The 25,480-nt window shown below is 37.4% G+C and overlaps 1 protein-coding gene and 1 non-coding gene across 6 annotated transcripts in view; both read left to right on the top strand.

The window, feature by feature from the left end:
• Nucleotides 1-416: 416 nt before the first annotated feature.
• The window catches only part of XRN1 (5'-3' exoribonuclease 1), a 147,646-nt gene continuing 122,582 nt past the window's right edge, over nt 417-25,480 (top strand). For 4 of the 5 annotated variants that reach the window (XM_030934851.1, XM_030934849.1, XM_030934850.1 and 1 more), the window contains exons 1-13: nt 417-609; nt 9,512-9,744; nt 14,093-14,190; nt 15,399-15,508; nt 15,600-15,710; nt 17,283-17,365; nt 18,002-18,089; nt 18,174-18,342; nt 19,367-19,434; nt 19,757-19,894; nt 22,021-22,087; nt 22,285-22,390; nt 23,657-23,746. In XM_030934851.1, coding sequence (XP_030790711.1) covers nt 535-609; nt 9,512-9,744; nt 14,093-14,190; nt 15,399-15,508; nt 15,600-15,710; nt 17,283-17,365; nt 18,002-18,089; nt 18,174-18,342; nt 19,367-19,434; nt 19,757-19,894; nt 22,021-22,087; nt 22,285-22,390; nt 23,657-23,746 — 1,436 coding nt within the window. In that variant the 5' untranslated portion in view covers nt 417-534. Of the gene's footprint in view, nt 610-9,511; nt 9,745-14,092; nt 14,191-15,398; nt 15,509-15,599; nt 15,711-17,282; nt 17,366-18,001; nt 18,090-18,173; nt 18,343-19,366; nt 19,435-19,756; nt 19,895-22,020; nt 22,088-22,284; nt 22,391-23,656; nt 23,747-25,480 lie in introns of those variants that run through there. The other variant, XM_030934852.1, reaches the window with a different exon arrangement.
• Nucleotides 20,538-20,699, top strand: LOC115892283. Its single transcript, XR_004052181.1, has one exon. It is a non-coding gene; the product is annotated as a U1 spliceosomal RNA (small nuclear RNA).

The raw sequence follows: 25,480 nt of genomic DNA, 5'->3' as shown, positions 1-25,480 counted from the left end.
AAATTTTTGAACAATTTGGAAAAGAACGTTTTTAAAAAAACTTTACCGTGGGTTTAAATTCCTCAGAGAAAAAAATTCTTGGCAGAACAAACTAAGCCAAATAAATCATCTTTCCAAATCTGTTTGAAAATACTGAGATTAGCAACCCTAGGAGACAGAAGCGGAACAAAAATCAGTGTTCAATACCCTTCCCACACCTTCGTGCGGTTTTTATGCCAATTCCAAATCCACTTAGAAAGCACAGCTCTATCCTGGGGCATTTTCGTACCTACGTGGAAGCACAGGAGCAAACCTTCGCAGATCCCCCGACCGCCACTGGCCAGTACCGCGGCCCCGGCCGCGCGAGGCCAGCGGGCTAAGCCCCGCCCCTGGGACAGCCTCGGATCCTGCCGCTCTAGGCCCAGCGGGCGCTCTCTATGGTCGGCCGGGCGGTGTGTTGTCATCCGCGGAGCGACGGACGGAGGCGGCGGCGGAGCCCCGGCGGGGCGTTTGGTTTCGGTTTGGCCCTGACTGGGATTAGTGTTGACGGTCGAAATGGGAGTCCCCAAGTTTTACCGATGGATCTCAGAGCGGTATCCCTGCCTCAGCGAAGTGGTGAAAGAGCATCAGGTGGGTGAGCGAGGGGCAACGGCTCAGAAGGCCGAGAACCCGGGGCTCCGCGGCCCTCTCCACCCTGGAGCTGCGGCTTTCGAGCCACCTCTTTCCCCTCGTCGTCTGGACGATAATTGGCGTAGGGAGGGGGATGGAAGGGTTGAGGACGCCCGGATGAGCCGAAAGGAGCCAAGGACGCAGGTTGCCTGTGTCTGGACAGAGCCACTGGGTTCACGGCCGCTCTGACAGCTCCTGCTGCGGCTGGTCCTTCCGCGATTCCGAAATGAAGTCCTGGGAAAGAACGCTTTTACCGTTCTCCCGTTTCCTCCCGGGGAGCTGCAAGTTGCCTTTTTCTTACAGAGGCTGCGAAGCTGGGGTGGGTGTCCTCGTAGGTTCCCCCATCCCACCCAGAGCGGCAGACACACGTACAAACAGTAACAGCCGCCTCCACACGCAGTCACCTTGTTTACTTTCCCTGATCTAGAGCGCTGCCCACCCGCCCACCGGCGCCTAGACTTTCCGACGTGGCTGACGGTTCATATTGATGATGCCTTTTGTTACTTTCTGTTATCTCAAAAGCAGCACCAATCCCCCGTTGCCAAAACAGAAAACTCTTGGGTGGACTGGGGAGTGGGGCGTAGGACCTTTTATTTGGAGGCCTCACTGTGTGACAGAGGGGGGTGGGAAACGAATTGATAGAACATTAATACTACTGATAATATTTGGCATGTACTGACCCCAGGGCAACGTTAATGTTTAGATTCCAAAAACGTAGTTTATATATTGGAACTGTGGAAAGAGAGGAGAAAGCAGTCCTCTATTAGGTAAACTAGACTTTGGGTAATACTTTGGTGTTTGTCACATTTAATGAATTTGATAGATCTCTTGTCTGATGTTTTGCAGAAAAAAAATAAGTTTGAAATTTGTGTAGCTGATTGAATCAGTCGTGATGGGTAGTATTGTAAATAGCCTATTAAATTGTGGTTTAATCGGTATTTACGAACATGAAGGTAGTTTACTTCTGGAAAGGGTTTTTTGTTGCTAGATTCCAATCAGATTTGGTAGATGAGAAATAGACTACAAAAACTTTCCAAGGTTAGTTTATCTTGAATTTATTTGAAACTTAGATTGAGTTAGATTTAGAGAGGTATTTTTTCCCCCGGGGAGGGTTAAAAAGGAAACCAGTACATTGCAAAAATGGAGACAACCAACTTTTGCTTTTCTTGCATCCTTCGATGAGTACCTGTTATACATCAGTCACTTTATCTCTAAAGTGCAAAAATAATGCGATTGTTATTCGGGATGATTTAATACATAATTTATTCAGTAATATTTTTATTCTGTAGTCTGTGGCACAGAATTTGGTTTGGTGAAAATCGATTGTCTCCACACTGAGGAATTTTGTTACTGAGGAATGAAAATCTCTTTAGTGCAGTTTTATGACATGGACACTAAAGATAGGTTTTGTGAAAGCTTTATATAGAAACTGGGAGGAGAATTACTTTTAAATTTCACTGTAAATAAATTTTAAAATGTGGTTCATCGTTGTGATGCGTTTCAAAAATGTTTGATTAAAAAGAGACCAAAGGGTTACCAGCTTTTCTGTTAAGTAGAACTTGAAGATGGTAATGCCTAGTAAGTCACAGACATTGAAAAGCTAGTCCTGGGGGGAAAGGATAGGGAGAAGAAGTGAGTTACAGGAAGTCAGTGGTGTGGCCTCAGTAGCATAGGTTTTCAGTTTCCTTGAATCATCTTGTAAAAACAGAAAGAGAAACTAGAAACCAAAGTTTAAAATCCATAAAACAATTAAAACAAACCATGTGACTTGCTATCCCCGTGAAACCTAAAACATAACTAGATGAGGCAAACTATCAATAGTCTCTAGACACAGTTGATGTTGACATCTCTGCAAAAGCGAGAAGGCAGCAGTGGGACATCTGATGAACCTTAGAACAGGAGAATTCCAGAATAGCCAACAGTATCCACTAAAAGACTATGCTGGCCAATTAGATAGCAGTAGCTCAGAGGAGTTTTATTTTCTCCACTATTGATTGGGTGAAGGTCTACCATAAGAAAGACCAGTTAGGCACGAGTCGTTTACCTCCTGTGAACACTCAAAACTGACTTGCCAAGGTGCCATTCTAGACCAGACCCCTAAGGAACAGGGAGTGGTATAAAATCTTATGAAAATTTTATGCTGGGAGTGGAATAAAATTTTATGAAAGGGACAAAATAGAGACAAGAAGAGAAGGAGATAGTCCATATAAAAGTGAAGCAAAGTCATAGAATCAAGAAATCTTAGAAAACCACAGAGCAAACCCCTGTGTTTTTTAACACTGCCCAGAAACAGCTTTGTGAACTTATATTCCCTGAACCTACTCATTCTAAAAGTTCAAGAAAATTAAATTCACATAAAAATGAGTTACAGAAAGGTATTGAGATCAAATCACAAAGTTATTATACGAGAAAAAGGGACAGAATATCTCTCCAGACATAAAAACTTGCAGTGAAACAAATGCACACAAAATAGACCAAAATTATAACCACAACTATTATCTATTTCACAATGAGTTAAAAGGCATTAAGAAAATGACATAAGACATGAAAGAACAACATATATCAATTATGAAAATGTGGGAATGAGATGACAGAGAAAATTAGAAGTAAATGAAAAGAATTTCAGAGCTGAAGCCTCAAATAGAAGCAAGACAAGAGCAAAAGATGCCATTTAAGAAAACAATCAGTGGTGGAAAGATGACATTTTGAAAAATAAAGTAGATTTAAAATATTCAAGAAAAAGTAACAATAAGAAAGACGGGCAAAGAAGACAAATAATAGAGGCGCCTGAAAAAGAAAAAAAAGCAGCATAACAGAATGAGTACTCAGTAAATATTTTTTGAGTGAATTAATTTATTAGCTATAGCATAGCATATAAAATATAGTATATAGAAATGCATATTAAAATAGACATGATAGTATGTTGTAAAACAGTATTTTTTTTAAAAATGAAATGATGCCTGGGATTTTTTATTTTGTTTATTTTTTATTTTTGTGATACATAGTAAGTGTATCTATTTATGAGGTTCATGAGATGTTTTCATACAGGCAGGCAGTGTGTAATAATCACATCATTTGTGTTAAAATCTAATTATACTCTTTTAGTTGTTTTTAAATTATTGGCTATAGTCACCCTGTTGTGCTATCACATAGTAGGTCTTATTCATTTTTTTTTTTTTATTTTTTATTTTGGATACAAGGTCGTGCTCTGTCACCCCGGCTGGAGTACAGTGGTGCAATGTTGGCTTACGCAACCCCTACCTCCCCGGTTCAAGCGATTTTTGTGCCTCAGTAGCATAGGTTTTCAGTTCCTTTGAATCGTCTTGTAAAAACAGAAAGAGAAACTAGAAACCAAAGTTTTTGTATAGAAACTGGGAGAAGAATTAATTTTAAATTTCACTGTAAATAAATTTTAAAATTTGGTTCATTGTTGTGATGCCTTTCAAAAATATTTGATTAAAAAGAGACAAACGACGTGTGCCACCACGCCGAGCTAATTTTTGTGTTTTTAGTAGACATGGAGTTTCGCTGTGTTGGCCAGGTTCTTCTCCAACTCCTGGTGGCCTCAAGCGATCCGCCCACCTTAGCCTCCCAAAGTGTTTGGATTACAGGCATGAGCCACCGTGCCTGGCCTGTGTTTTTTTGTTTGTTTGTTTGTTTTAATTTAAATCTTTTTAAAAATAGAGATGGGGTTTTGCCACGTTGCCCACGCTGCGGCAGTCGAGAACTACTGGGCTCAAGTGATCTGCCTGCCTTGGCCTCCCAAAGTGCTGGGATTATAGGTGTGAGCCACCGCACCCAGCCTAGGTCTTATTCATTCTTTCAGTTTTTCTTTTATACCCATTAACCTTTCCCACCTCTCCCCTGACTCCCCCACTACCCTTCCCAGCCTCTAGGAACCATCTTTTTATTCTCTATGTCCATGAGTTCTACTGTTTTGATTTTTAGATCCCATTACTAAGTGAGAACATGCAATGTTTGTCCTTCTGTGCTGGACTTATTTTACTTAATGATCGCCGTTTCCACCCATGTGGTTGCAGATGACAGGCTCTCATTCCTTCTTATGGCGGAATACTACTCTGTTGTATATATGTACCACATTTTCTTTATCCGCTCATTTGTTAATGGACACTTAGGTTGCTTCCAAATCTTGGCTATTGTGAACAGTATAGCAACAAACAAAAGAGTGCAGATATCTCTGTAATATACTGGTTTCCTCTCTTTGGGTTATATTAACACAACATTGGGGTTGCAGGGATCATATGGTAGCTCTATTGTTTAGTTTTCTGAGGAACCTTCAAACTGTTCTTCATAGTGGTTGTACTAAATACATTCCTGCCAACAATGTATGAGGGTCCCCTTTTCTCCACATCCTTGCTAGCATTTGTTGTTGCCTGTCTTTTGAATATAAGCCATTTTAACTGGGGTAAGATGATATCTCATTGTAGTTTTGATTTACATTTCTCTGATGATCAGTGATGTTGATCACCTTGTCATGTGTCTGTCATTTGTATATCCTTTTTTGAGAAATGTCTGTTCAGATCTTTTGCCCATTTTTGATTGGATTATTAGATTTCGTCCTATAGAGTTATTGGAGCTCGTTCTGTATTCTGATTGTTAACCCCTTGTCAGGTGAGTAGTTTGCAAATACATTTCTCCCATTCCGTGGGTTGTCTCTTCACTTTGCTGATTGTTTTCTTTGCTGTGCAGAAGCTTTTTAACTTAATGTGATCCGATTTCTCCATTTTTGCTTTCGTTTCCTATGCTTGTGGGATATTACTTAAGACATTTTTGCCCAGACCAATATCCTAGAGATTTTCCTCAATGTTTTCTTGTAGTAGCTTGTAAAGATACATAGAAAGAGGAAAGAATATACAATCGGTGGGAAAAACAGCAGCCAAATCATGCAGGACCTTTTATGCTGTTAAGGATTTGTAGTATCTTGTGGGTTTGAGGAAGCAATGTGATCAGATTATGTTTTAGAAAAATAGCTAAACTGTGGTGAGAGAGGAAACTGGAAGCAAGCAGTTCTGTTGGGAAACTGAGGGTCATGGACCAGTGTGGGAGATTTGGGGATGGAGAACAGGATGAGATTACCTAAGACAGTGGAAATGGATAAGATGGTAAGATTCTAGAAACATTTTGGATGTTAAATTAAAAAGAAAAATACCTCAGTGACTAATTAGATATGGGATTGGAGAAGGTAGAGAGTATAAAATAACCTTGAAATTTGTCACTTGCAAATATAATAACTGAGAAGAGAAACTGTTATCAGTAATCTCTTTGTATGGGAGCAAAATTCTACTACATGTTCTCACTTTATTCAACACATTGGCCAGTGATTAATTTTTCTTTGTCTTTTTTACTAATCTGAAACCTAAGAGAATTTTTCAAATATTTCTTTTCTAAAAGGAAAATTATAGTGGGGTATTTTTTAGATTATAAAGGTAATATATGCTGATTATGTTTTAAAAATCAGATAATACAGAAAGATATAAAAACTATTACATAGTCTAGAGGAAAGTAAAAGCTTTCATCATCCATGGTTGACCACTAGTAACATCTTGTTTTTATATACTTCCTAACTTTTCTATGCAGATATATACGTAAATAAATATTTCCTATAAATAGGATACTTTACCTGCTGTTTTATACCTTGCCTTTGTCACTTGATTATATATATTATGCACCTTATTCCATGCCAAATATAAATCTGTTTCATAATTTGTAATTGCTGTGTTGAATTCCATTGTATGGATGTACCATTATCAGTTTTCTATTTTTATCTTTTCTATACAATACTGCCATGAATATTTTATACCTACATCTTATCATATCTGATTTTTTTCAGAATAAATTTTCAGTAGTAGAAATCCTGGGTCAAAGATACACATGTTTCAAATTTTAATTCATACTTTGTGGTTAGTTATGCCAATTTACATTCTAGTCCCATACTATTGGGTATAAACCCCATTTCTGTTTTTCTAGCTCCACGACTTTTCTCTAAAATTAGAATGCTAAATATTTATTTTTTAAGGTTGTTATAATTAAGTCAGAGAATGAATATACATATTTAGCCCAATGTTTAATATCTAATAATTGCATAATAAATGCCAGCCATTGCTTTTAATAACATATGAAATATGTGCTTCCCCCAAAGCCTTGTTAATACTGGGTAATATCAGTCTCTTTTAATGTTTACTAATGTGGGGAAAATTATGTGTCATTTCAATTAGAAATTTTGGATGGTGAACATCTTTTCATGTGCTTGTTAGACTTTTGTGTTTATTCTTTTCTGAATAGTTTTGCATTTTCTGTGATTACTTTAAAAATTTGCTCCTTTTTTTTTTTTTTTGAGACAGTCTCACTCTGCTGCCAAGGCTGGAGTGCAGTGGCGTGATCTCAGCTCACTGGAACCTCTGTCTCCCAGGTTCAAGCAATTCTCATGCCTCAGCCTTCTAAGTAGCTGGGATTATAGGCACGCGCCACCACCCAGGCTAATTTTTGTATTTTTAGTAGAGATGGTTTCACTTTTTGGCCAGGCTGGACTTGAACTCCTGACCTCAAGTGATCTGTCTACCTTGGCCTCCCAAAGTGCTGGGATTACAGGTGTGAGCGACCATGCCCAGCCAAAAATTTGCCCTTTTGCTTGTATTTGAGAATTTTTTATGTGTTAGAGATGTTGACTTCTAATTTGCAAACATTTCCCTACGTTTTGTCATTTTTAATTGAATTATATATGGCACTTTTTAACCTTGTGTATTTAAAACAATACATTTTTAGATAGCTAACTCTACCATTTATTTGCTTTATGATTTCTGGCTTTTCCTACCCTAAGAGTTTCAAAATATTTGTATGTAATTTTTTTTTTTTGTTACATTTCTCACAGTAAAATTTCTAATCCTTCTGGAATTTCTTTTGTTTTAGGGTAAGATGGAGTTTTATTTTTTATATACTATATTTCCAATCAAACCATCTGTTTGATAATTTATCTATGGCAAATTTCCTTTGATTCTTCTTTTTGTTTGTTTGTTTTATAGAGACAGGGTCTTGCTCTGTCTCCCAGGCTGGAGTTTGGTGATGCAATCACCACTCACTGCAGCCTTGAACCTATGGATTCAAAGATCCTCTCACCTCAGCCTCCCAAGTAGCTGGAACTACAGACACTTGCTGCCACACCCAGCTTACTCTTCTTTTTAATACTCTTCTTGGCCATTATTGCGTATTTATTCTAGGAAAACTTTGGAATCATTCTGTAAAATGTAAAAAATTCTGTAAAATGTAAAATGTAAAAAAAAAAATTTTTTTTGATCAAGTCATTGGTGCTGAGGCCAGGCGCAGTGGCTGGAAAGTAATCCCATCACTTTGGGAGGCCTGGGCAGGCAAATCGCTTGAGCTCGGGAGTTCAAGACCAGCCTGGGCAACATGACTGGTATTTTTTCATACAAAATATATGAAAATTAATGTATGAAATTAGCATATGAAAAAGATATGAAATTAGCATGTGTGTTGGCATGTGTCAGTGGTCCCAGCTACACTGAAGCCTGAGGTGGGAGGATTGCTTGAGCCTGGGAGGTGGCGGCTGCAGTGAGCCAAGATCGCACCACTGCACTCCAGCCTGGGTGACAGATCGAGACCTTGTCTCAAAAAATAAAAATAAAAATAAATAAAATACCCTTGTTGAACAGTCACACTGAGATTTTGATTGAGGTTTTCAGATTTCTTGAAACAAATAGTTAATCTTGAGTGCACTTTAAAAATCTTATGGTTACAGTTGTCGTTTCAGTTGAGCATGTTACTCAGTAAGAACATTCCAGATGGTGTTCATTGATTCAGAGACCAAAACTTTTCACTCCCAAAACTCAAAGGCATACCATTTTCTCAATAGCAGGAAAATACATTGTTACCTGTACATGTTGTAAAACTTGAATTACTGTTTCAGAAGTGATTTCTATTATGTTTATACAAGGAGAGCTCCTTATGTTTTTATGTTTGAAAATTCAAAGTAATTTACTTTAATGAATACGTAAGGCAGACTCTATTTTAAGATTCTTTCATTACACTACAAAATGTAATTCCTTAGTTGCACCCATTTCAGTTCCATCTTAATGTATATTTGTTTCAGTAATGTTCCCCTTCCTTACAAACATTTACCTTTTTTCTTTTTAAAAAAATTTTTGTTCCTGATGGGACCAAGAGTTCCAACACAAACGTTTAAATAGAGGAAAAACAAATGAGAGAGCCATTAAGATCTTATAAAAGCAGATGCTTGTTAGTCGGATTTTACAAATTATTAACCCACATATTACAAACAAGAAATCTGTTTTTCAGGTTTCAGTTTCATAAATTTCTTGGCATAATCTAACATTGTAAAAATTAATATAACCAATCAGTGACTGTTTCAGTGAAACTAAGTATACAATTAGGCTTTACATCATATGTTAAACCTTTCAATAACCATGTAGAAACAGCCTTTTGATGTAAATGGGGTTTTTATTACCCATTATAGAGGAAATTGAGGTCTTGAGTTAATGTCAAATGGTAGGAAGGAACTAAACTAATATTTTGGGTACCAAATGAACCAAGCACTTTATTTGGTGTTTTCTTGGAGCATATTATTTTGAATAAGTAGATTATTTCCTGACAGTAAATTTGATCAAGTCATTGGTGCATTGTATATAACCAAATTTGTCACCATATTACCAATTCTTTACTTTTTTTATTCATCTGTGATTGTTTGCTCAGTTTTTATATAATAGAATACACAAATCCTGCTTTTTATAATTGAATAATCACTTTTCCCTGCTGCTTATCTATAGTTGATTAAAATAAATTATCTCAAGCATTTTTCTTTGTTTTTCAGATTCCTGAATTTGACAACTTGTACCTGGATATGAATGGAATTATACATCAGTGCTCCCATCCTAATGATGATGATGTTCACTTTAGAATTTCAGATGATAAAATATTTACTGATATTTTTCACTACCTGGAGGTGTTGTTTCGCATTATTAAACCCAGGAAAGTGTTCTTTATGGCTGTTGATGGTGTGGCTCCTCGAGCAAAAATGAACCAGCAGCGTGGGAGGCGTTTTAGGTAAAACATTTATGTTTTATTTTGGAATATTATTTAGCTTAGTAAAAATATATTATTTTAAAGATAATTGATTTAACACAATCTTCTGTTCATGTTTATTTTCTGCATAAACTCCCCCAGAAATGGAAATATCTCAGTTTCACATTTTACCAGTCAAGTAATGAGTTAGGAACTCAGTGAGATATCCTTTCTCAAAACATGTTGGAGGTTCTTTTATTTGTTTGTTTGTTTCTTTGTTGAGACAGAATCTCACTCTTATCACCCGGGCTGGAGTGCAGTGGTACAGTCTTAGCTCACTGTAACCGCTATCTCCCCAGTTCAAGTGATTATCGGTGCCTCAGCTTCTAAGTAGCTAGGATTACAGGCAGGTGCCACCAGACCCAGCTAATTTTTTTTTTTTTTTTTTTTTTTTTTTTTTTGAGACGGAGTCTCGCTCTGTGGCCCGGGCTGGAGTGCAGTGGCCGGATCTCAGCTCACTGCAAGCTCCGCCTCCCGGGTTCACGCCATTCTCCTGCCTCAGCCTCCCGAGTAGCTGGGACTACAGGCGCCCGCCACCTCACCCGGCTAGTTTTTTGTATTTTTTAGTAGAGACGGGGTTTCACCGTATTAGCCAGGATGGTCTCGATCTCCTGACCTCGTGATCCGCCCGCCTCGGCCTCCCAAAGTGCTGGGATTACAGGCTTGAGCCACCGCGCCCGGCCCCCAGCTAATTTTTTTTTCTTTTTTTTTTTTTTTTAAGACGGAGTTTTGCTCTTGTCACCCAGGCTGGAGTGCAATGGCGCGATCTCAGCTCATTGCAACCTCCACCTCCGGGCTCAAGTGATTCTCCTGCCTCAACCTCCCAAGTAGCTGTGATTGCAGGCGCCTGCCACCACGCCCAGCTAATTTTTGTATTTTTAGTAGAGGCAGAGTTTCACCATGTTGGCCAGGCTGGTCTCGAACTCCTCACCTCAGGTAATCCACCCACCTCAGCCTCCCAAAGTGCTGGGATTACAGGTGTGAGCCACCGTGCCCAGCCAATTTTTTAACATTTTTAATAGAGACAGGATTTCACTGTTGGCCAGGCTCATCTTGAACTCCTGACCCTTCAAGTGATCTGCCTACCTTGTCCTCCCAAAGTGCTAGGATTACAGGTGTGAGCCAGCATGTCTGACCAGGTTTTGGTGTCACCTGGGGCTCTACGAATACATCACTATGGTTACAATTCAGCAATTAGGAAGCTACTGCTGCATCTGTTAGTTCCAGAGCTACAGTGCACCTGCTAGATCTGTACTGAAAAAAACTGATTCCCTGTTCCTTACTTATCAGCACCTCCAAAGATACTGACTACTGGGATCTTCTTTACCATTGCTGAAATATACGCAGACCCCAGAGCTCCACTGCCTCAATTGTGATGCAGGCGTCACCACACTTCCACCTTCCAAACCTTATATGAAGGCATCTAATTGGCAAAATCTGAGTCATATCAAGATACTTAGCTGCAGGGAAGCCTGAGAACTTTTTAACCTCCCTGGTATCAGAAGGTAAACTAGAAGGAGAATGGAATGGAAGTTGAGGGCCAATGCATTATAACCACAACAAGCATTTGTTAAATACTGTGCTGGTATTGAGCACTACATTTTTCCTAGAAGTCCCCTAGTCAGTTTTCTGCCATTCTCTACAGTAATGATCTTCTCCATTCATAATTCCCTGTTTTACTTGTTTCTAAATCTGCCTTCTTTTATCCCCATGATGCCACTAAAATTTCCTAACAAGATTACAGCTAAATCCAGGCCGGGCGCAGTGGCTCACACCTGTAATCCCAGCACTTTGGGAGACTGAGGCGGGTGAATCACGAGGTCAGGAGTTCAAGATCAGCCTGGCCAAGCGGGTGAAACCCCGTCTCTACTAAAAATACAAAAACAATTAGCCAGGCGTGGTGGGCGCCTGTAATCCCAGCTACTCAAGAGGCTGAGGCAGAGAATTGCTTAAACCCGGAAGGCGGAGGATGCAGTGAGCCGAGATCACACCACTGCACTCCAGCCTGGGCAACAGAGCAAAACTACGCCTCAAAAAAAAAAAAATCCAAAGAATAATTCTTTCTTCAACTTACTTCATTTATCCACAGCATTTAACAGTGTTGACCTTTCTTTCTTGAACTTCTCCCTTTCTTTGACCATCATGTAACCACATTCTCTCTCTGTACTTTCTTAGTTTCCTTGTCTTCTTTTGTTCCTCTGCTTTTCTTAAATATTAATGTTTCTTAAGTTTCTGTCCTAGGCTCTGAGTGATTTCATATAATGGCTTTGATTACTGTATCTCTGCTGTTGACTCCAAATTTATCTTTCTTGTGGATCGCTTTCTCCTGAGCTCCTGTATATCCAAATGCCTACTGAATGTCTCCTTTTGGAAACCCCAGATATACTTCAGAGTTAACATATTTAGAACTGAACTCATCTTCCCCTGAAAACAGCCTGCCTTCTGTATTTCCTCTTTCAATGAATGGCAACACCTGCCACTAGCTACCTAATCCAAAAGTCCCAAGAGTTATTTGGACATCTCGCTCTTCTCATTCCTCACATCCAATCCTCTTTATCCAGTCTCAGATTTGTCACATCTATGTACTTCTTTTCATCTTTAATGCTACTATCTCAGCCTAGACTACCATTATCTTAATCTAGATTACTTCAATAGTCTTACCTTATTCCTGTCCCATTTTCTTTATTGCATCCAGATTAAACATTATGGCTGTTTAATTTTCTGCCTCCCCACTAGAATGTAATCTCTGAGAACAGAAATAATTTGTGTGTGTGTGTGTGTGTGTGTGTGTGTGTGTGTGTGTGTGTAGAGTGTTGCTCTGTCTTGCCCAGGCTAGAGTGCAGAGGTACGATCTCGGCTCACTACTGCCTTTGCCTCCCAAGTTCAAGCGATTCTCCTGTCTCAGCCTCCCAAGTAGCTGGGACTACAGGCACGCACCACCACACCCGGCTAATATTTTTTTGTATTTTTAATAGAGGCGGGGTTTTGCCATGTTGGCCAGGCTGGTCTCAAACTCCTGACCTTAGGTGAGCCACCTACCTCGGCCTCCCAAAGTGCTGGTATTACAGGCGTGAGCCACCACACATGGCCAAGAATAATTTCTCTTTTGTTATATCCCAAGACCTTGTGACATAACAACATTGAATAATCGTTTGGTCAGCCAAAGAAGGAAGGGAAGAAAAGAGGAAAGAAGACATTGCAGATAATACAAATGAGTTGGTATCCTCAGAGTTTTTGTTATGTTAAAGAAGTTGGTAGAGAGAGGTTAAACATGAAGAAGAGTTTGTTCATCACAGAAATAGAATTCTGTGGGGCATAGTAGATGAAGCTGGTAGCAAGGCTGTAGAAACTACACTCAAAGTAGAGCTTCCTAACTTGTACGCCGTGTGGCATGCTGGTATGCTGCAAAAGGGTTACAGTAGAAGTCAGACATCAAATCCAGGTTTGCCTGACTGTAAAACTCAGGTTCTTTCTAGTAAATTCTGTTGCCTCAAAAATGTGATGATTTGGCAGTTGATTTCATTAATGTCATTAGGCTTTCATTTTAAATGTTTTTAGGAAACACAGAGATAGATATTTCAGTTTTATAATTGTATTTTTATATAATCTTAGGGATAATTTTAATGATCTTAAAAGTATACATTAAATGATTAAGATCATTAAATGTCATTATCATTAGATGTAGTATATATAAAATGAACATTTAAAGCTATATTTTGATCTTAAATTTAGAATGAATTTGCTATATATTTGTGACAATAATTATTTTATGTTTTTAACATTCTGTTAAAATGTCCTACTTTTGTATTCCTAATCTGAAAAATTCAATTTTTTTTTTTTAAATGAGACAGGGACTCACTTTGTCACACAACCTGGAGTGCAATGGGTACAATCATCACTCATTGCAATCTCGAGCTCCTGGGCTCAAGAGATCCTTTTGCCTCAGCCTCCCAATTAGCTGAGAGTATAGGCACATGCCCCTGTACCTGGCTAATTTTTTTTATTTTTGTAGAGATGGGATCTTGCTTTGTTGCCCAAGCTGGTCTTGAACTCCTGGACTCAATTATTCTTCCCACCTTGGCCTCCCAAAAATATTGGGGTTACAGGCGTGAGCCACTGCACCTGGCCTGAAAAATTCAATTCTTTAAATAAACAAAAAAAGCCTGAGGCTCATTTTTATCAATCATAATCATTTCAAAACTTGGGCGTTTTGAACCTTAGAACTGATGAATTGCTATTTTAGTTATAAAGGCACCTACATAGCAGTTTATATAAAGATCTTCACTTTTTTTCAGAAAACTTAAGGTACTTTTTTCCCTTAACCTTTAAGGTCAGCAAAGGAGGCAGAAGACAAAATTAAAAAGGCAATAGAGAAGGGAGAAACTCTTCCTACAGAGGCCAGATTTGATTCCAACTGTATCACACCAGGTAAATTCACTGGGAGAAAAATTGTGACAGAATTGAAATATAAATTGAAAACTTGGTTTTTAAATGAATTGTATTTTCTGTGCTCTATTTATTTTGGCCTTAGGGTACCATTTACTGTATTCTCCCACTTACGTTTGCTCATGAGATGGTTTGGTCACCTTGGTCATAAATACTCCTACAAAAACTGTAGAGATTTTCAGATGTAGATAAATTAGAGCAGATATGGACAGGAATCTCCCAAGTGTACAGAATTGCAGACCTTGAAGAAACTTATGTTTGTATATCTTTCTGTCCTAATCCTGCCATTTATTTATGTTAAAACAGACTCAGTGAGGTTGTAGCTTACCAAGTTGATGTAGCTATATTATGGTAGTGAGAGTAAGAAACTGATTCTCTGAGTCCAGCACACTTACTACTCTGCTTCTCAAAAGTAGTTAAGATTTTTATGACTTTAAGGAAAATGAATTTATCAGTATTATGTTTAATTTTGTATGCAGCAGCATACTCTATACTTCTACAACCTTTGTCTAACATCATTATAATTCTTTACTTTGAATGAAAATCTTAAAATCTAACTTTCATCAGTTCTTTACTAACAGTGGTAATTTGCTCTTTCTTTAAGTGCATTGGTCACACATTGCTTAGTTTAACAACAGTTTTATCCTGATTGTGGTTTTAGACTGTATTGCTTTTGACTGTTGACCATCTGAGCCTTTCCCAAAATGTAATCATTGTAGACTCAGGTTCCAAATTAGTAATAATTTTTCAGAGTAATAATTTCAGTAGTAATATTATTATTATTATTGACAATCTGATTTAAGCTGCAAGCCTAAAAAAAAAAAAAAACACTTCAGAATTCAGCAGAAGAAATAGAAGGTTGAGGTTCTTTAGAGAGTTCAAACTCTGCCCTTATATGAAAATTCCTGAAGCACAGTACTGAGTCACTAGTAAAATTCCTTGACTTTCCCTGTGTGACACTGATTTTATTTAGGGGGACTAGTGACATTAGAAACAGTTGTGATATTTGCAAGGAAAAGGAACATGACTTGTTTTTCAGGATAAGCAAGAGAGCTTTTGACCTTCTTTGGAGATCCTATACCTACCTAGCTATTCCCTGCATGCTCAGATTCAGTTATGTGTTGTCCCTGAGAACTTAAATGTTTTTATGTCTTTCTTAGATTAACCTTTTTAAAACTTATTATTTTTAGGAACTGAATTTATGGCCAGGTTACATGAGCATCTGAAGTATTTTGTAAATATGAAAATTTCCACAGACAAGTCATGGCAAGGAGTTACCATCTACTTCTCAGGCCATGAGGTTATTATCTTTTTATTTAAAGAGTTTTAAAAAATTATTTAATATTCTCAAGCATACCATATTACTGCATTTTTAAAAACATTTTATTTAGACTCCTGGAGAAGGAGAGCATAAAATCATGGAATTTATCAGATCCGAGAAAGCAAAGCCAGATCATGATCCAAACACCAGACACTGTCTTTATGGTTTAGATGCTGACTTGGTAGGTATAATTTTTATTATTATAAACTTATGCATTGATAATTAAATATCTAAGAGATTTCATTTTGTACAGGAAGCTTACTGGCTGTGGCAACAAATATTGGAGACATAATAATGATTGCTACTTCTGTCATTACTGAAGTTCTAAAAATCATTGGAAAATGAGCTTTTTAGCCATAGTTTATGACCAACAGGTCTCTATAGTCTACAGATGTGACTAATCCTAGTGCTGTGAATACTTTGCCGTGAATACTTTGTCGAGGTCAGAGAAGTGGGGCTGCCTTTTTACAATCTCAGGCTTAATACATGGTTTTTAATACCTCCTGATCTGAAAACTCCATGTTCCAAGTACCTTTACTAGACTTTTATTTATTACGGAAATTTTCAAGCATAAACAAAAATAGAAAAGGTAATGTAATGAACATCCTATGCCCTTCATCTAACTTAAATAATTTTAAATTTCTACCCCAATCATCTGTCTCTTCTCCTACCCGTTCCCCGCCCGATTATTAAAGCAAATCCTAAACATTTTATCATTTAATTTATATATGTTTCATAATGTTTCTTTAAAGGATTAGGGTGTTTTTTTTTTTTTTTTTTAGAAAAAAATACATAACCACAATGCCATCATCCCACCTAAAACAGAAATTAACAACCCGTTCTTAATATAGAAATAACCAGTTAGTATTATCATTTCCCTGATTGCCTCATAAATGTTTCATTTTGTTCTTGTTTGAATCAAGATTGAAATAAACAGTATGCAAGTACATGGCATTTGATTGATATGTCTCAACAGACTGTTGACTTACTTGGTAATAGAATATTGTGTGAGAGGCCGGGCATGGTGGCTCATGCCTGTAATCCCAGCTCTTTGGGAGGCCGAGGCGGCCAGATCATCTAAGGTCAGGAGTTCAAGACCACCCTGGCCAACATGGCTAAACCCCATCTCTACTAAAAAATACAAAAATTAGCCGGGCATAGTGGCAGGTACCTGTAATCCCAGCTACTCTGGAGGCTGAGGCAGGGAGAATTGCTTGAACTTGGGAGGTGGAGGTTACAGTGAGCCAAGATCGCGCCACTGCTCCAGCCTGGACTCCGTCTCAAAAAAAAAAAAAAAAATACTATGTGAGAAAATTAACTGAAAGTGCCCTTTTCAATTTTTTTTTTTCCTGAGTTTTCATATACTAGGGCTATCCTGGTCTCCAGAAGAGTCCTGCATTCTTTGGTCATAGAAAAGCTGCTACCTCTAATTTCTAACCAGTTCCCCCACGGCAAGTAGAAATATGTGAAACCAAGAGGAGACTTTTGGGATTTGGAGGAATAGAATGAGGAGAGGGGATAGGGGATAGGGTAATGGTTATGAAAAGCATGTGAGTTAAGGTGAACATATTTTTCTTAGAAAAGTACACTTTATCCCATTCATAACCTACAAATAGATAATGTTTTGTTATTTATTTAATGTGCTAATTGTTTCTTATTCTTCCTTGTGTAGAATTGTTTTTTAATTGCTTTTGTGAACCTAATACTATTAAAAATGGGAGAACAAAAACATTTCTTAATCATTTTTCAACAGATTATGCTTGGATTAACAAGTCATGAGGCACATTTTTCTCTCTTAAGAGAAGAAGTTCGATTTGGTGGCAAGAAAACACAACGGTAAATTATATAGCATGTATGTTGGAAGAAAGAAATTATGCCTGGATAGTAATTCTGTAACAGATATATGATTTGTAAATACTTTCTCTCATTCTGTAGGTTGCCTTTTCACTATGTTGATAGTGTCCTTTGATGCACAAAAGTTTTTTTGTTACGATCCAACTCATCTGTTTTTCTTTTTTTTTAAGAGTTTTCAAGTTTTAACTTTTATGGTTAGATCTTTGATTCATTTTGAGTTAATTTTAGTGTGTGGTGTAAGGTAAGAGCCCAACTTCATTCTTTTGCGTGTGGATATCCAATCTGCCTTGCGCTATTTATTGAAAAGACCAGCCTTAAATGGACCAGATCTCAATGGCTTTTTACATCTACTATATGTTATTTAGGACTTCTTAATTCTGAGAATCCTTCCACAGAACACATAATGTAAACCAATTGTTTTGAACTTTAACATGTGTTATCTATTATCATTGCAGTTGTATTTTTAGCTTTGTTAACCCTGCAACTTTCATATAAATTGTATGTCTTAATTACAAGACCTATCTTCTGATGATAATTTTGATTTAAGCTTTGTTACATTTTTAAGCTGGGACCTTAAAAATACAATTCACTATATCTTGATCATCTGACTAATTCCAGGGTATGTGCTCCAGAAGAAACTACATTTCACCTTCTACACTTGTCTTTAATGAGAGAGTATATTGATTATGAGTTTTCAGTATTAAAAGTAAGTATTAATAAAGCCATGGACCAAGGATTTCCATTGCAGCAATTTTCATTGCATTTGACTTTGTTCTCCATTTTACTGTAGGAAAAGATCACATTTAAATATGATATTGAAAGGATAATAGATGATTGGATTTTGATGGGGTTTCTTGTTGGTAATGATTTTATCCCTCATCTACCTCATTTACATATTAATCATGATGCACTGCCTCTTCTTTATGGAACATATATTACCATCCTGCCAGAACTTGGGGGTAAGAAGAATTTAATAATCTCTCAAGGATACTTTAATTTAGTGCCATCTCACCCTAAAAATGTGACTTAGTTTAGTAGATTATTGTGATTATTGCATGCACAGCTAAAATAGAAAAACATTGAGGATTTATTTTGGTCTAAGGTGCTAACCTCTGAGGTTGTCATTTTCAGTGATTCACCGGGAAAGAAAGTGAACAGAGTTAATGGACCTCACTTATTGATAGCTAACTGATCTTTGTCTTTATTTTTTATTGTTTATTTACTTTTGGGACGGGGTCTTGCTGTATTGCCCAGGCTGGAGTGGGTTCAAGCTATGCCTGTGCCTCAGCCTCATGAGTAGCTGGGATTACAGGCATGTGTCACCACGCCCGGCTAAGTTCTGTATTTTTAGTGGAGAAGGGGTTTTAACCATACTGACCAGGCTGGTCTCAAACTTCTGGCCTCAAGTGATCACCGGCCTTGGCTTCCCAAAGTGCTGGGATTACAGGCATGAGCCACCACACCCGGCCTAATCTTTGCCTTTAATTCCTTAAGAAAGCCAGCATAATTTATTGGTTTTACCTTTTTCATATTTAAGCATAGAAATTCAATTTTTTTGAATGGATATGCATCAGAGTATTTAATATGAAGCAGTGATTTTTCAATGAAAACAAAATTGACAAACATAGTGATGCTGAATAAAACAGATCACAGGGTAGCAGGACATCAGTCCTTAAGTTAACATATCAAATTGAATGATCTAGATATATTATAGAACATATTTAATTAATTGTTACCAAATGTTGGATTATTATTCTGTGGAACCTGGAATTTCTTATATTTGGCTTCGATACTTACATGTTGCATATTATAGTAGCATAAAATTCATAGAAACTAGGGCCAGTTGGTATATAGTCCATCACTGTTTTTTCTTGATTAGTACTGTAGAACATGAACATTCAACATTTTGTAGACAGAATTTTGTGGAATTGTTTAGAAAAAATGTCAGCTTTTAGTATAGATGTAAATTTTTGTTTCTTTCAGGTTATATTAATGAAAGTGGGCATCTCAACTTACCTCGATTTGAGAAATACCTTGTGAAACTATCAGATGTAAGTAACTAGAAATTTTTGTTTTCCTTTCGCAGAGTAGCTATAAATGGTCAGTCACCAATTATGTGATACCATAAGAAAGGGGTTTTATAATTCTATTCCAGTTGCTCATTCAGTATAAACACTTTTACCTAAATTAATTTTATTTTTATTTGCTTTCTATTTGTATTTTTAGAGTCACACATGAGGTTTCCCGTATTTATAAAAGAGTAACATTCTCCAATTTCCTATACCCCAGTAGTAGTCACTGTTATAAGTTTGATTTGTATTTTTCCAGATATACTTAAATTATTTTAAAATAAATTTAAATATTTTTGTACAGTTTGATCGGGAGCACTTCAGTGAAGTTTTTGTGGACCTAAAATGGTTTGAAAGCAGAGTTGGTAACAAGTACCTCAACGAAGCAGCAGGTGTAGCAGCAGAAGAAGCCAGAAACTACAAGGAAAAGAAAAAATTAAAGGTGTCTGTTTTTTTAGGTGTCCTTTCATTATTTTAACTGTAATGGCAAAAATTATATTCTTTGTTTCTCATTTTTCTTCTTATGATTTGGGATTGCCTTGTTTTATTTCTCTTTCTTCCTCCCTATAGGCATTTCAGAAATTGGTTTCTTTTTTTCTATTAGCTTCTATCACTTAAGCAGATCTTCAATAATCAGTTTCTTATTTTTACTGTTGAAGAGGTACATTGTGTTTTATGTTAATAAATGTGGAAAACATTTCTAAACATAAAAGCCCAGAAAATGATTTATCTTTTTAAAACAATTATTTAAAACATGTTATTAAAAATAGTTATTTAAGGCCAGGTGCAGTGGCTCACACTTGTAATTCCAGCACTTTGGGAGGCAGAGGTGGGTGAATTACCTGAAGTCAGGAGTTTGAGACCAGCCTGGCCAACACGGCGAAACCCCATCTCTACTAAAAAAACAAAAATTAGCTGGGTGTGCTGGCGGGCACCTGTAGTCCCAGCTACTTGGAAGGCTGAGGCACAAGAATCGCTTGAACCTGGGAGACAGAGGTTGCAGTGAGCCAAGATCGGGCCACTGCACTCCAGCCTGGCTGATAGAGTGAGACTCTGTCTCAAAAAAAAAAGAAAAACAATTATTCAAAACCTGACAGGGAGGATACCATGATCATGAGGGTGGTTTTCCCAGGGCGAGATTTATCCATTGCACTCTGGCTGTGCTGATGCCTTGCTATTTCGCCAAATGTGGGAAACTCAACTGCATGACTTATGGTAGTGGAGGACTGCATTCACGCTTTCCCCTGGCAATTTTTTTTAATTAAAAAAAAAATTGTTATTTTGAAACAATGGACTAGTTTTTAAAATGTGGATATTTATAGCATTTAATGATATGAGATATTAACTAGATCAGTGATTTTTCTCTAGAAATGATTTACATATAAAATACAATAGTCTAACAATAATGGCAAAAACCACAGTTACTTTTGTGCAAACTTAATAGCACAATATCTAATAAATGTTATGTGCCTAATAAATGAATAATAGAATCAATTAGAATATGATAGTGCCCTGCAAAACACCTCTGATAATCTCCAAAGAGTGTCTTGTGTTAACTTGAAAAGTAAACCTCTTGTGAAAATTCCTCAGCCTCTCCATAATTATTGGATTCTGTTGTTCCTTTTTTTTTTTTTTTTTTGGAGACAGTGTATCACTCTGTCACCCAGGCTGGTGTGCAATGGCATAATCTTGGCTCACTGCAACCTCCACCTCCTGGGTTCAAGGATTCTCCTGCCTCAGCCTCATGAGTAGTTGGGATTAGAGGCGCACACCACCACCCAGCTAATTTTTGTATTTTTTAGTTGAGACGGGTTTTCACTATGTTAGTAATGCTGGTCTCGAACTCCTGACCTTGTGATCCGCCCGCCTCAGCCTCTCTTAAGTGCTGGGATTACAAGTGTGAGCCACCGTGCCTGGCCACGATTCTGTTGAGTTTCTTACTGTCCTTGCTGTACTGGTTCTATTTAGGTTCAAACCTAATGACTCTTGCTCCAGGAGGGGCAACTGACCTTGTTTTCTGTAGTGTAGTCCTCGCTACTTAGCTCCTCCTCACTGGAACTTGGCAGCAGTCAGTCTGCATTCCACTGGTTTTTGTGTGTGGTGTTTTGTTTTGTTTTTTCTTCTTTCTCCCCTAAGAAAACACGCACTGCAACTTTTTGGGAACCTGTACACACAAAACTTACCTGTCAGTAATCCCTGGTTTCCCCACCACAATTTGGTCCTTAAACTTCACCAGTCTTCCAGCCATATGCAGCTAACTTTAGAGACACTGTACAGGAATAGCCCAGACATAGGAAGTTTGTAGAGGCCATAAGTTGGATGAAAGAAAGGAAATGAGGATAAGGGAGTAGGAAGAACTAAAGAGAGTCATTGGCAGTAGGCAGGAAATCAGAGAATAGAGGAGAGAAAGGATTGAGATCACAAGGGAGGAAAAACAGGTGGGCAGGATATGAAGGATGTTATAACATGAAAGAACTATAGAAAAGCAAATGGGTGCATGGAAGAGAAATGACATCTTATTTTGAAATGTATCTTACCATTCATTTTATGTTGATTTACAATTTATAGGGCCAGGAAAATTCTCTGTGTTGGGCTGCTTTAGACAAAAATGAAGGCGAAATGATAACTTCTAAGGGTAAGTACGAAGTATGTGTTTTGGTATGTTACTACTTTGACAGGATAGTTGTACCTTTTCTTTATTATTACAGATTTTGGGTGGAACAGATTTCTGTGATAGCTTATAAGTATCAACTTGGATATGCATTTATCAAATCATTAGGGGGAAAAACAGGCTATTCATAATTGTCAGTCACTATCTTTCTTTTTTCCCAGATAATTTAGAAGATGAGACTGAAGATGATGACCTATTTGAAACTGAGTTTAGACAATATAAAAGAACATATTACATGACGAAGATGGGGGTTGACATAGTATCTGAGTACGTTTTTGCCAGTGCTTTTATTTTAAAATAGAAAAAATCAGATTTTGCAGTTATTCAGAAAATGTAATTTTGATAAAGTAGTGGGAGAAAAAGGATTTTTTGGTTTCATTAATTATTGTGTATGTTTCAACTAATCTGGTTTTGAAGAAGATGGTATTCTGACTTGTATTATATTACTGTGATAAAAATTGCTGAAGAGAAAATGATCCTTATATAAAAGGATTTTTGTTACAAAGTTGTTTATAATAGTAAAAAATTAGAAATAATCTAAATGTCCAGTAAGAAGGTTCATCATAATTGGCCACTGCTTCTTCGTTACAGTCAACATCTCTGTCACCTCTTCCATCTCCAGAATCTGCAGAACTGCTAAACTGGTACTTGCAGAAAGTTCATAACAATTTGGAAGGATGCTTATAGTACATTATTAAGTACAAATTGTAAAGGAAGGACATGAAATCATATATACAGTATGCTCTCATTAACACTTAAAAAAACCTAGATACAGAAAAAAGACCGAAACACTACAAAATGTAAAAGTGATGGTTATAAGATGATAAAAATGCTGTTCTTCATTATCCAGATTTTCACTCATGAGGAAATAGTTCTTTTGTAATAAAAAAGCAATTATTTTTCATGATAAAAAACATACCTCCCAGAAATACGTAGTTATGGAATTTCTAAGTGAATACTTTTGCCTTTAGCCCAGGGCTCTGTTTTGTTTTGTTTTGATGATTTGAAGACTTATTTTACCCAAACTTAGAAGATGGCATTTGGTTTTTGACAAAGAAAGGATTAGAGGGAATATTGTTCACATACAGCACTTCTGAACGTGTTCTAGCTTCTGTAACCAAATTTTAAGATCTTCCTGATTTGCTCCTTTGCTTCTCTGAAGTATCATCCCATATAAGGAAGATTCCCATCCCTTTCTCCCATCTCACCCCCACTATTTAAGAGAGTGATAGTGTCACTATGGAAAGCTTCATTGGGTAAATCTTCAAACCAAAGGAGTGGTACATTAACTGAGTAAATATGAATAACAGGTTTATCTATTTTGATAGTTGGTTTAGGAAAACTATAATGTACCAGGATGGAATTTTTAAAAATATTTTGGAGTTTTTAGGATTATAATTTTTAGCTATAAATAGCTAATTCATTGATTACATAAATCATCTGAGGTAAAATGTTGTATCAGCAGATATCATGCTCTAAAGACACTGGCATATCTTTAAAAAATATATTATAATGAAAATATTCTATTTTCAGTGACTTTCTGGCTGATCAAGCTGCATGTTATATTCAGGCAATACAGTGGATTTTGCACTATTACTATCATGGAGTTCAGTCCTGGAGCTGGTGAGAGAATAAAAACAAAAATAAAGTTTTGTCTTTTTATAATGATTCATTCTACTAGAGTCTTATTTAGGGAGCACTTCCTTTTATTTCTACTTATGGTAATTTTTTTTTTTTTTTTTTTTTGAGACAGAGTCTCACTCTGTTGCCCAGGCTGGAATGCAATGGCATGATCTTAGCTCATTGCAGTCTCCGCCTCCTGGGTTCAAGTGATTCTCCTGCCTCAGCCCCCTGAGTAGCTTGGATTACAGGCATGCGCCACCACGACTGGCTAATTTTTATATTTTTATTAGAGATGGTGTTTCTCCTTGTTGGCCAGGCTAGTCTTGAACTCCTGACCTCAGGTGATCCACCTACCTCGGCCTCCCAAAGTGCTAGGATTACAGGCGTGAGTTACTGTGCCTGGCCTCTACTTATGGTAATTTTTTAAAACTTCCATACAACCAGGTTTAAGTGAAATATAGGTAATGTCTTCTCCAGCCCTAGCAGAAGGCTCATAATAAGAGGTCTTGGTTAATGTAAAGATTTAATGTTCTCTATCAAAGTTAGTCAAGTTTGACAAAGTCTTGATAATTATTGGGTTGGAGTAATGGTTATGTGAGGGTGTTCATTATATTCTCTTTACATTTTTTGTGTTTGCTAAAGAATTCTCTATCAAGAATAATTACTGAAGTGTTCAGGCGCAGTGGCTCACGCCTCTAATCCCAGCACTTTGGGAGGCCAAGGTGGACAGATCACTTGAGTTCGAGAATTTGAGACTAGCCTGGCCAACATGGTGAAACCCCATCTCTACTAAAAATATAAAAATTAGCTGGGCGTGGTGGTGTGCCTCCATAGTCCCAGCTACTTGGGAGGCTGAGGCAGGAGAATCGCTTGAACTTGGGAGGTGGAGGCTGCAGTGAGCTGAGCTGAGGTCTCACCACTGCACTCCAGCCTGGGCAACAGAACGAGACTCTGTCTCTTAAAAAAAAAAAATAGAATAATCATTGAAGAATGGGCTCACTGGTATGATGGGCTAGAAAGGTGAAGAAGAAAAGAGAAAGGAGTTATTTTCTTTCTTTCTTGTTCTGTCACCAAGGCTACAGTCCAGTGGTTCAGTCTTGGCTCACTGCTGCAACCTCCCCTTCCCGGGTGCAAACAATTATCGTGCCTCAGCCTCCCAATTATTTGCTTTTACTGGAAATGGTAATAGTTTTGTTTCTCTCATGTTTTCTATTCTAGCAAATCTCATCTGCATTTTCAGACCATCCACCAAAGTAGAAAAATAAAAAACCAAACAATGATACAGTGAATACTAGAGACTTTTAGGTGATAACACAGCTCCGTTTGGTTTGGTTTTGTTCAAAGCACCTGTACTAGGCTCTGTTTCAGAGCCATCTAGCAATACAAACCAATGCAAAATAACATGACATTAATTATGGTTTTACTTAATAAAGCCTTTGAAAAAAGTTTTATGATCACCTGATTCTTAGGGCCTCCCTGAGGAGCAATCTCATGAAGAAAATCCTTGATTTGCCATTTTTAAAATAGTGTGAATGTAAGTTATTCCTGTTGTAACTTACATTAAGGCCAGGCACATAAAAAGCATGCTCTCACATAATCTTCACAACTATTTGAAGTAAATAGTGTTTTCTCCCTTTTACAGATGAAGAAATTGAGGTTCTGAAAGGTTAAGAAACGTTAGGTAATCTTCCTAAAGATTATAAACCCAAGAATCAAGTCAAAGCCTGTCTGATT

The sequence above is a fragment of the Rhinopithecus roxellana genome, chromosome 1 (genome assembly GCF_007565055.1).
Source record: "Rhinopithecus roxellana isolate Shanxi Qingling chromosome 1, ASM756505v1, whole genome shotgun sequence".
Lineage (NCBI taxonomy): Eukaryota > Metazoa > Chordata > Mammalia > Primates > Cercopithecidae > Rhinopithecus > Rhinopithecus roxellana.
The sequence above is the reverse complement of the archived record's forward strand: the minus strand, read 5'-3'. Positions and strand labels throughout refer to the sequence as shown.